Below are 12,341 nucleotides of genomic sequence, written 5' to 3' on the forward strand. Positions count from 1 at the left end.
GGATAAATAAGTAATTTTGTTAACTGTAATTGGAGCTTGTTTCATATATGCCGCTTTTAAACGATATTACTATGAAAATACACGTTGCTACCATCTGTTACTAAAACTGTAAATCAACAATTAACAGAATTCTCTAGCGACATCTTGAAACGATAAAGTTATCAACATAAATGCACGTTCGCCCGGGAAATCTTTCTTATGAAAAAGGGAACTATATTAGAATGTAAAGCAACATCTTTCCTGTTTGCCACAATCTCCTATTTCTAATTGTTTCCATTTGTTTAATTTTTATAGTCCTAGTCCTTAAACATAAATAAATTCTGAAAAACGTAACATCGCTATTAAGAATTCTTACATGAAAAATTATACTTTATTAGTTTTTTGTTCAAAAGAAAATATCTAACAATACTAAAGTATTATATCGTATTTGTGAATGTCCGTATAAAAATGTTTATCAAAAATATAATTACATATTTATTTATGTGATAATTCATATTTTCAACGATAGTGGCGTGCATGATGTGATTTTATAATCGGAATTATTTGTAATCCGTTTGCTTTAAATGTATACATATGAAAGAAGTAAAACATGTCTTTAGATCAAACAGTGTGTGAAGGTAAAAGTAACAATTTAGTAATTTAAACGATTAATTTAACGCATTTGGTGAAAAATAGTAGTAATGTTATAATAGCGAATACAAGATCAGTTTTCAGGTTATATTATGTTTGCTTGTAACTTCTAACTCTTTGTTGTTTTCAGATCTAAAAGCTTTTGAAAGACGACTTACTGAAGTAATTGCTAGTTTACAACCAGCCACTTTGCGTTGGAGAAGTATGTTTTTCTATTTATCTGTGTCTGTTATATTTTATAAAACTCTCTTATTAAATGATAATGTAACGTTAATGTTGCTTATTCATTTTGTTACTCGATGTAAATTTATTCTATGTATATTTAATGTAACACTATCTTCAGTGCTGTTAGGTTTCATTTCTGTGTGTACTGCTGTTGGCGCATGGCATTGGTTAACAGATCCAAATACACCAGCAGTATCATTTACACAAAGTCTATGTAATCATCCATTTTTTGCAATTGCTAGTATTATTTTAGGTAAGCATGATCGACATGATCTGTGTTGTTTCTGGTAACATATATATAGATATAGAAATGGATATGCTTAATTTGTTTCAGTTATATTATTTATGATGGGAGTCCATAGACGTGTAATTGCACCAAGTATCATAACTCAAAGAGCTAGAAGTGTTCTTAGTAATTTTAATATGAGTTGTGATGATACTGGAAAGCTCATTCTTAAACCAACGAGATCACGACATCATGAGACTTAAAAAATAGAAATGATATAGATTTTACATTAGTTTCTGAAGTGTTCATTAATACCTAAATTGATATGCAGGGTGTCTATAAAAAATATATGTATACTATATGTATAAAACACATTTTTGATACTAGTGTTAGATTTAAGATATTTTCTTGTTGTACTTAGTATATAAAAGATTCAAGTTGGTATCTTTTATTTTTTAAACTCTATTCATATATTAAAATTGATACACATATAAAAAATGTTTAAATTATATATATATTCCATGTACATTCATTCTAAATACTCTTAAACAATAAACATAGTAAAAATGATTGCCAATAGATGATACAATAATTTTCATTTGTATCGAAGCAATAACAATTAATAGGTTTAAAATGATTTATTTCAAAGCAATGGTAAATGTAATTTGATATATATTTTATTTCATGTACGTCATAACTTCCTAAATAATATAAGTTATAAATAATATAGTTCTAAAATATAAGAATATTTGTAATGTTCTTATTTATTGTGTGTATATATATACGTAAACATATGTATATGGCAAGAGATATAAATATTATATATTTATTTGATTGAAAAATGTTCGCAATGTTATATATCTAAATTAAAAATTATATATATATACAATATTATATATATTATTTATATATATATCGTAATTTAAAAATTTGTTTAATTTAGATATATATTGTGAATATTTTTCAATCAAATAAATATATAATATTTATATTTTTTCCCATATATTTGCTGAGAGTTGATACATGTTAAAATTTCTGTGTAGCATTTCATTAATATATATGACATGTCATGTATATATGACATAAAGATATAAGTATAAACATAAGGTGTTGTAGTAATTTAAATTCATATATAGATAAATGATACATGTAACATAATTGTGTTGTGTGTGTGTATTTATATATATATATATATATATATAAATGTAAAATAAATTTTGTTAATATACTTTAAACAAGTAAAATTCTTTGTTATATTCATTAAATATATATGCAATGTACTACTTTAAATGTTATATGCAGATTAATTTTTATTTTTATTGGTCGTGTATGTGTTTCTTTTTATAACTTTAATTACAATCAGACTATTTTAAGTCATAAACAGTACTATCATACTATAAGTAATGAAATATAGACAATAACATTGAAATATTTACTATAAAGCAGGATTATGACTATTAAAATGAAACATACTATTATAACGATCAAAACATTTATTCGTATTAATATTCTGCATATTATTACAATTTTTTCAATGCACAATCACGCGATTTATTTCGTACAATATTACATATACAATATTATTTATTTACGCAGATCAGTATTCATTCAAAATCAACTATAGCATTATGTATTTAAGACGCATTTCTCAGTCCCAGTATTACATTACCTACGATATATATATACAAGGGTTAATTACCAAGTATTGTAAGTGTAACATTCTAATTCTAACATTGCTAATAGCAATGTCTGGACAACTAAAAATTTTCTGTATTTGCCAATTTCTAAGTGCATATTTTTAACGTGTATAATATATTTCGTTATTTCATAAATATATACTTTTCTTTTTCATTTCTATTGGAAGTTTTCAATGGAACAATTAAATTGAAAACAAAATTTCCAATTTGTATCATTTAGAACTTCAAATAATGGACGTGTTTATTCATATTTTTCTTCCGTTTTATTTCTTTATAATATACTCGATTTACGAGTAATATATTTGAAAGTTATTAACTTATTAAATACTTTTTATGAATAAAATATGAAAGCAGGAACATTGTTAATTTTGGACCAAAAGTTTTTGTTTAATTTTTCAAGATATCCTAGTAAAAATTAACTTTCATTTGCGTTTTACTTAAAAACCCAAAAAACAAAAAGTAGGTAGTTTACAAATGAAATGTAACATTGAAAATGACTGGCACTATAGTTTTATAAATTCTGAAATGTTATACAATTACTTGGTTCGTTTGCTTTATTCACATTACTAAAATATTTTGTGAAACGATCCTGTGATATTCATTTATCAGTACCTTTCTTTGTAATTACATGCGAGGATCAATATTTAATGTATTAAATATTGAAGAGTAGAAAGTTATAATATAAGATATATTTCATCACAAAAACCAAGCTAACGTAGCATGGTTGCATTTATTTATGCACGGAACTAAAAAATAATTCAATAATCGTGTTTTCTAAACTCACGTGCTAGTGCATAGAAAACAGATCACCAGCTGAAGGAAGTGGTGCCAATCCGCCCGTAACATCAGGTAATTGTGTCAAATCAGGTAAATTGGAAATGTGTGATTTCACCTCAGATCGGACAGCACATACTTTTTTAAGTTTTTCTTTATAGTCCTGTAACGTTATTAAATTTTGTATTATATGTATATATATTTAAAATTATATAAAAAGTATTAAAAGTATATATATTTTTTATTTATATATATATACTTTTTTAATAGATATTTGTGATTTATTTTCTAAAAAGAGTACAATCGTACTTCTAATGTTGCTTGTGCCTGTTGAAGTAATTGCCTTTGTGCCAAAGTGTAATCTCTGAGCATAGTTAGCAATCTCCTTCTGTCTTCCATTTCTGCTTGGAGTCGTCCGTTATAATCTGCTAACAATGCAGCAGCTTCATTTACTGCAACACTTAATTGATCTGCAGCTGCTCTATCTGCTAAATTTGCAAGAAGTGAAACTTCAGAAACTTCTGGTGGTAAAGAGGCAATACGTTCTCTAACACCAGCATCTGAAGATGCTGTATTTTCCAAATCCTGAAATAGAGAAGGCATTCTTTAATAATTGCCTTCAATATGTTCATGTATATATACATGTTTAAGGTATTTGTGTTATACTATTTACATGATCATATGAATGGATCATTTAAGAGGGTGAGGTATTCTTTTACACAAAACTACATTTTATTAAATAAGTATATTACTTCTAAAAGACTAAAGAGGCTATATATGTAAATTTTAAATAAATCCAATGTTACTATTTTATTATTTATGCGATAAATAAATAAAAATTTTTTAGTAACACAAAAGGAAAATGTATTGTGAAGTAGATTAAGAATAAAAAAAATGGTTATGAAATGATTAAAATTTCTATTGGGGATGGAAATATCAAACTGTAAATATGCTTGCCAATATGCCTTATGGATTCAACATATATTTTTCTATATATAAGATAGTTTATTGCTAACGATACATATTCCGAATTTTTGTTGTTTTTATAAATGGTATTAACCATTAAGGCTTTGATGAGTTCCTCTGTTTCCGGTGGGTCTCCAGCAGGAGTACGAGGACTTAATGTTACATGTAGCTCTTTGGTTCCATCCACTTCAACCTCAGTCTCTGATTTCTTTCTCTCCTTTTTATCTTTCTGCAATGTATGATACACATAACATAATTAGAAATATTATACTTAACATCATCTGAAATCAGTGTTTTATGTTACCTTTACTTTTTCTATATCATTCTTAAATTTTTTTTTTGGAGGTGGTGTTCCGGGATCTTTTGAGATATCTGTAAAAGCAGCCTTAAACTCTGCAATTTGTGTCTTATCATAAACTCCTCTCTCTTCCCAAATTTGAAGTAGCCTATTTAATCTCTCCCTTGTCTTTTCATCAAATCCCTTCATATGTTCAAAAGCTTTCGGTAAAACTGTCTCAAATTCTTTTCCAAACTCTGGTCCTTTCTTTTTACTATTTTGAATAACATCATTTGCCAAATACATAAACATCAGCTTACGATTATCCTTCACTGCAAAAATATGTTAATAATAATAATACTTGATAAAGTATAAATTTATTAATTTCATAAATTAATTGTATATAAAAAAATAAACTAATTTGCATTTTTTCTGTTAAAATTGAAATTGTAACGAAATGTAATATATGAGAAAAGCTAGTAATTATACAGTAAATCAGATATATTATAACACTTTATTATAAAATAAATTATGACAGTTATGAAATAATTAGTTCAAACATATATTATGTAATATAATTACAATGTGACAAGTGAACAACTAACATGTAAAAAGTGGAGAAATATTTTTAAAAAACTCTAAATAATGATGTCATTTATATAAAGAATTAATAACAATTGCATTGTATATGTGAAAGCATATTATGTACTGAATTTTACTTTTACATTGAAAATTATAATATCATGTAAAATGTAACATATTCTGATTGTATTAAATGAATACTAACGATATAAATACAATTTTGCAGTTGACATACTGTTACGAAAAGTATGTTCATAATTACGTAGCGAAAATTTAACTTACGAGTTAACCTAGACATTTTTTTAAGATTATTTCACATGTATTCGATTTGTAATACTTTTTTACAATAATTCGATAAGAAAATAATATTCGACCACGTGTCTAAAGTTTTAAATATAGAATAAATAGCAAAGATATACTTACGACAAGCGTCACGTACCTTTACACATCTCTTTAAACCAGACTTTCACGATGGTCGGATGATGTTTTCTGTGGTGAATTAACCAAAGAGAAAGTGTTTGAATACTTTGTTGAGAGGGATTTAAGTCCATTAATCTTTTCACAAGTGCACTTTCTGTAAACCCTGTCATTTTTAAATTAGAACGTTTGTTTTGTCAGCAAAAGATGTATAAAATCGCACGTATCCCAACACACGAGCCGCACAACTGTACGACTCAACAGCTGAAATACAAACATGAACGGCGTATAAAACGTTGCACTTTACCGCATATTATTTTCGTCATTTCAACAACCAGTGCCACCTTTCCGAGACATTTTCGAACTACATCACATTGCGTTGTAAATTTCATGATCGATAATTCAAATATTACCATATTGCCAAATATGTCCATGTGACAGAATTTTTTATATTATTTTACTTAAAAAAGAAACAATTCATAATATTAGTAAGTATACGCTATCAAAGCAAAGTATATTCTAATTTCATTTTACATATATAAGAGGTGTTAAAAGTTTTTTTAATGAGACAAATCAATAAGTATAGACAAAAGAAATATAAATGCATATATATATATTAAAGAATAAAATTGCAAATTCTTTTTTATCGACTGTGCATGGTTTTAGTAAGAACAACGAGTAGAGGGTACTGGATCGCCTTGAATAGAGCGCAGCGGTGATTTCCAGAGACCGCCAGAGATCAGTGCGTCGTCGCAGACGAGGGGTGAAAAAGGGATTATGTATCGTTGGGTTAGTTCGTTCTTCGAACCTGCCAATTCGTATTTCATGTTTCGTTGCGCGTGAGACTTGTGCGATCCTCGAGCGAGGCTCATCGTAATGGCTGCGACCTGACTCGGGTGGTGTGCATGCGAACTACCGTGTTTGCGTTACGTGAAGTAGACGAGCAGAAGAGGAGATAGAGTAAAAGAAATACAAGGAACGAGAAAATACGACGGAGTTTAGGGTTACGCGATTTCTGTGTATATCGTGAGTGTGTGTGGGTGGGCGAGGTGGGTTGAGCTCGCAAAAAGTCTGGAGGACGGCAAGCCAATGAACGAGGATAGGAGCGAAGAGGATCCCCTAATGGATCTCTGGTACAGCAATTGGGAAGAACAGTGCGTTGAGGCACTGGAAACGGAACCGGATTATGAAACGCAACTGCATAACGAAAAGGAACTCTATTCCCAGCAGATGTGGACAAGTTTTCAGACGACAGCGTCGGCCATCGCCCAGCTGTACAAAGGCAAGATAATTCAACGATAATACCGATCGCCGTTCCTGTCCTCCTTTTTGCTCATCGTTAGAACGAGTTCTATACGATGTTTACGAGCAGCAAAACGATTTGCTACCTCGCTGTAGTTACCATTTTGCGTGACATCCATTTTGTGCGACGTACGAGAGGATACGCCACTGTTCTCGCTTCTCGTTTGCTTCGATTCCCTTTTTTCGCCGCGTGTTGCATATCGATCTGATCGTGTAACCAGTTTCTTTCGGCTTTGCTCTTTTACAGATCGTACGCAGGGTGTCTCTCTATGGGTACCCTTCCAGACTGCCGCAGGTACCATCACGTCGTTGTACAAAGGTGCGTGCACTTCCTTGGTCTCTCTTGTCAACAATGTGAGCAAGATAAACCTACATTCTATCTTTCTCTCTCGTGATCTTTCCTTCTTTCTTTACAATATTATTTTTTTTGTGTCAGCTTTTCTTTTCTCTTTTTTTACCTACAGTTTTACTATTCGGTCATCCTTTTGCACGGCCGTCATCCACACACGTACACACATCAACATTCACACACATTGATAATATGTTTGCATGTACATGTGCGTCAGAACGTTTTGCACAGCTGACCAATACTGAAGGTCAGCTGTTAATTGACGCAAACTTTCAGGACTATTACGAATATTTATAGAAAACAGAAGTACATCCCTATCATTTCCTGAAAATTAGATCATTCTTGCAGATAATTATGAGTCATATAATAAAATAATATCAAATGTTCATCAGTACAAGTTTCACATGTTTTGACTATAATGCTTGTTTTATAGGTAATTATTGATATTTTTGAATGGTTTATTTTGGAATAAATTTAACGATTCTTTATGTTAAAATTTTGATTTGTTCTATCCTATTGTAATTTAAAGAAAGCTAATATTGGCATTTTTAAATTATTATTTTAATTTCTAATAATTCTTTCAAAACGTTAATTGTTTTTATGAACATTAAATTTAAGTTTGTGACCATATTACAAAAGATTTTAATTTTATTTCAATTATTCATTGATTATGTCTTTTATTAATAATCTTAATAACGTGGATGTCTATTTATTTCAAATATCTATTTAACTATAACTATTTACGGATAACAATTTTTCCTTTTTTCTTAGTTACTTATGCTTATAATCATATAAGTTATATATTTAACAAAGTTTAGTATATGAGTGTAAGACACATTTCTACAGATTCAATGGACAGTATGCGTCGATGTAGTGAATTAGGTATAGAGATGGGACGACAAAAACGTTGTAAAGAAATAATGAATTGGGCTAGGAAAAAGAGACGTATGATTCGTAGAGAAGACCTGTTAGCATATCTCGCCGGAAAACCACCTCCACCTCGATCACATTCGCATAGGTAAGTATTGTATCAATATCTTTAATAATATTTAATGTACAAATAAATGTATGTTCTATAGTTTTTACATAAAATAAATTTCAGAAGCTGAGAGAAGCATTAATGTCATGTTACTGTATTTCCCTATGAAAAGAATCTTTTAAATGTTTTATTTTATAGGACCAATAACTTTTATAAGGTTTGTTTTATTAATGAAAGTAACACAGATGTAAAATGAGCATTAATAAATTTGCAGAAGTTCACCTAAGCCAAGAATGATGGTATGTAGTTCGCCTTCATCAGAAAGTTCATCACCAAATATGGTCGTTGCACCAACACCGCCTGGTAGTGATCCTGATCCTGAACTACATACATTTAGAGAAGCAATTTCATTATCTAGTAAGAATTGTTGCAATATAGTAGTAAATGTAAAAAAAATTAAGCTTACCATGAGTTATTGAAATCATTTTGTGTTAGTTATAATGATGGAAAAATCCTTATGTTGATGTTCAAATTATGTTCATTGTAATTAATATTGTCTTTAAATAATCAAAATCTCTTTTTAAAAATTGTGAATAGGTTCACCAATATCTCGGCGCACTGGGAGACAAACTGAATTGTCAGCCTTTATTAGTAGCGAATTCGCTCGACATCATAAACGGCCTGCTTCGCACGATGTGGATATGGGATCTCCCACGCACAAACGCTCGCGTTTCATGTAACGGCGCGCGATGTGTAAAGTAGCCTCGCTCCCTTGTTCCCCATTAATTAATCAATTGATAAATTAATTATTAACGGTTCAACTCCCCTACATAGTTCTCGGTTAAACATAATCACTTCAAGAAGATGGCAGTGACTTGCATTGCTATATGAAACACGTTCGTATATTTCGACTGTTATAATATTTGCAAAGTTACATTATTATTATTTATTAATATCAACTTTAAAGTTGTAGTCCTCTTATTAACGATTAGAGCAATTAATTTAATTATTAAATAATTAATTTAATTGCGAGGGGCAATTAAGCTATCAAAATTATTGTGTCATTGTTTGAAAAATTATTAATTTGTTAACTTAAGTTTTTAAAATTACCACAAAAAAATGATTAGAATTTATTTGAAAATTATTTATTTATTTATATATATATATAAGTTGTGAAGTAATGAAAACGTGTTGCAAAATACTATTCAAAGTGCCCATACGGAGTGAATGTCATTATTACTTGTGCAAAAATCTGTATATGTGATGATTAGTTGATCAATTTATAAACCAAAACCTTATATACCTTGCCAAACGTACTATGAGATGTTAAAAGCTGCAACTAACATGCTTTACACATAATTAATGTGTATTTTGAAATTAGCAGCTAATATTTCGTGATATTTTTTAGTCACTTCATAACATACTGTAATTTGTTCGAGTGCGATGTTTAACAAGTGATGAATTGGTGATCTAGTATTTTGTAATTATATTACTGTCCATGATTGTAATTTTATAGGAAAAGAAGGGAACGGGGAGAAAATGACTGTAGATTGTTCTTTCACTTTCCAAAGGATCGCTTCTCTGATTATAATATTGTTATGATTATTAAATGATCATAGGTAATTCGTACTTGGACGCTTTTGTGAATAAAAAGATCACATTTTATACGACTTTTGTTGGTGATATAAGGGAAATATGTGATGGGAGAAAGAATAAGAACATAAGTGAAAGCAATGAAAAACAATGTGTTAATGAATTGGTTTCTGTAATTCTGTAATTTTTATTTATCATGTAAAAACAAGGGATCTACATTTTCTGTTGTATGACCTCTATATGATGTAGAGGAATCATAAAAATGTCTTTTGGATAATATATTTAATTGTTTCTGCAATCCGTCTTGTTTGTAATTGTGCATCTGCTTTATTTGTTTTGTGTGCGATCCCTTGGAAGCAATCGAAAAGTGTTTGCTACCATGTTTTACGCGTCATGACATCCACGCCTAAGTTTTAAATAACATGAGATCGAGTTTAGAAGCAAGGTTCAAGGAAAATGCTGAAAAATGATGTTCACGTCTTATTCTTTCCATATGTGTCGCGGGTGCTCATAATTGTGTAACTAATTGATAAAAGGTTCTTAAATAGACTTTGTGTAGTTATAAATCTTAAGCAAGTTAGGGTAAGCAATGCTTATATCAAACAGAATCGACAGATAAAATTAGAGGATCGGTGGAAAGGCTCTATAAAAAATTTCTTCCAATCTTCTTGTATTTGACATCAATGATGGAAGATTATCATAGTATCGAACTTAATTTTTATTTTTTTGCGTATTTGTTACAAGCAAAGGGTTGAACAGTGTGTAGTGAAGATGTGTCTCAGGCAAAGTCAGTATGAAAACCGTGCAATGTAAAGGTATCTACTTTTCCACAATTTCTAGTATGGACTTAATCAATAAAGGAGCTTTCCGTCTTAGATGTAGCCATTGTCGGAGAGACACAGGCAGCTCTTTGCTGTATATGCACATACACATATACACATGTAATGTATATATGTGTATTTGTACGTATACGTGCATATTTTATAAGAAGCATTATGTTCAAAGAGAGAAATTGAAATAGAGTGATTCATCACTTGGATTATAAGGTTATTGTACATGTATATTGTTTCTAGTGTTGTGCCTCGTAACTGCTTCTACTTGAATTTTGAAGATCATCAATTATAGGAAATTCGAAAATGTTTTAATCGAACTGCCTATAAATTTATTTAAGAACAAAGTTCATTCTTCCTATTCACGTTTCGAATTTCCTTTCATTCGTTCTTCGAAAATCACTTAGGAGCAAACTTGTTTCTGTTTGTTTCCTTCTCCTCCATATCGTTTGAGCACCGTTCCGGAAACAAGCGAAAAATTGTTATTCAGTTGTAAATATAGTGTACGTTTATAATGATAACGATAAACAATAGCCTTAGGGGTATTGCTAATATTATCATTATTGATATCGACAACTATGCGATAGCTTTAATAATATTTATCATATGATCGGCAATTAATAAAACTCCAAGGATTCCACTTGACTCAATTTTCCTGACCACTTTGGTTACGCAGGGTCACGTTTTTGAAACTTCTGAAAGTTCAATTCAAACGAAATGTATAATACTATATCGAGAAGTATCTTTGTACGTAAAAGATATAGTCGCATTATTTGTTTTTAAGTTTTTCAGGCGATAATATTCTATTGATCTGATTCATTTCTTGATAGATTTTCGTACAAAGGTAATTCTACTTAAACATTTACATAGAAGAAAGTAACACGCTGAAGATGCCATACTTAGGAATACGTTATTGATAAGAAAATAATAGTCAATGATGGAACATCGAATCATTTTGTACAGGCATTGTCATCTTTATTTTCCCTTTCTTAGTAAAGAGACATTTTCGATTTATATTTGAGAAGTTTGTTTTTGGTCGTAAGAAAATCGATATTTGTTTATAATCTAATAACGTGTTACTTGTTCGACTATTTGCAAGAATTTGTTACTATATTTGACATTTTCCTACCTTGTATAATGCAAGACTATTCATACACGTGAGACGACACTTTGAGATCAGCAAACTAGGTTTTCCCACGTATATAAGGAGTTTTTCCTTTCTCATAGGAAGTTAATCTTGTTAGTAATCTATGTTGTCTTTTATACTGATACAATATTTTTTATTTATGCAGTCAGTGCAAAATATTGTGCACAGTTTCAAAAGAAAATATACGGGTTTATTAAAATTTCTTATCATTTATAATGAAAACTGCTAGAAGGCGATATTTTTTGTAAGTAAATATTTTGAGATTGTAAATGAATAGGAAACGAATATCTTTTATGAAGAAATTAAATTTTACGTTATAAATAATCTTTTTGTGAATCGATGACTTC

General features: G+C 29.6%; 3 protein-coding genes and 1 long non-coding RNA gene across 6 annotated transcripts; 2 read left to right on the plus strand and 2 right to left on the minus strand.

Moving 5' to 3' along the window:
• Window positions 1-176: 176 nt before the first annotated feature.
• On the plus strand, window positions 177-1,579 carry LOC126923450 (nuclear envelope phosphatase-regulatory subunit 1). Its single transcript, XM_050736915.1, has 4 exons — window positions 177-617; window positions 761-832; window positions 974-1,108; window positions 1,190-1,579. Exons 1-4 carry the CDS (start codon window positions 590-592, stop codon window positions 1,342-1,344), a joined length of 390 nt encoding a protein of 129 aa, XP_050592872.1. The 5' UTR covers window positions 177-589; the 3' UTR covers window positions 1,345-1,579.
• A 977-nt stretch (window positions 1,580-2,556) lies between these two features.
• Window positions 2,557-6,109, minus strand: LOC126923446 (regulation of nuclear pre-mRNA domain-containing protein 1B). 3 transcript variants are annotated; one of them, XM_050736909.1, is made up of 5 exons: window positions 5,817-6,109; window positions 4,829-5,127; window positions 4,613-4,747; window positions 3,862-4,137; window positions 2,557-3,715 (listed from the first exon to the last, which is right to left on the minus strand). In XM_050736909.1, the coding sequence occupies exons 1-5, from the start codon at window positions 5,965-5,967 to the stop codon at window positions 3,566-3,568; spliced, it is 1,011 nt and encodes a 336-aa protein (XP_050592866.1). In that variant the 5' UTR covers window positions 5,968-6,109; the 3' UTR covers window positions 2,557-3,565. The 3 variants fall into 3 exon arrangements, with proteins under 3 accessions (XP_050592866.1, XP_050592865.1, XP_050592867.1); XM_050736908.1 differs by having other exon boundaries at window positions 4,823-5,127; window positions 5,817-6,102; XM_050736910.1 differs by having other exon boundaries at window positions 4,823-5,127; window positions 5,801-5,937.
• A 377-nt stretch (window positions 6,110-6,486) lies between these two features.
• On the plus strand, window positions 6,487-11,863 carry LOC126923448 (telomere attrition and p53 response 1 protein). The gene is made up of 5 exons (XM_050736912.1): window positions 6,487-7,076; window positions 7,344-7,415; window positions 8,292-8,463; window positions 8,699-8,841; window positions 9,022-11,863. The coding sequence occupies exons 1-5, from the start codon at window positions 6,884-6,886 to the stop codon at window positions 9,162-9,164; spliced, it is 723 nt and encodes a 240-aa protein (XP_050592869.1). The 5' UTR covers window positions 6,487-6,883; the 3' UTR covers window positions 9,165-11,863.
• On the minus strand, window positions 8,629-9,039 carry LOC126923451 (uncharacterized). Its single transcript, XR_007713157.1, has 2 exons — window positions 8,891-9,039; window positions 8,629-8,802 (listed from the first exon to the last, which is right to left on the minus strand). It is a non-coding gene; the product is annotated as an uncharacterized LOC126923451 (long non-coding RNA).
• Window positions 11,864-12,341: the final 478 nt, after the last annotated feature.

This window comes from Bombus affinis, chromosome 13 (genome assembly GCF_024516045.1).
Source record: "Bombus affinis isolate iyBomAffi1 chromosome 13, iyBomAffi1.2, whole genome shotgun sequence".
Taxonomy (NCBI): domain Eukaryota; kingdom Metazoa; phylum Arthropoda; class Insecta; order Hymenoptera; family Apidae; genus Bombus; species Bombus affinis.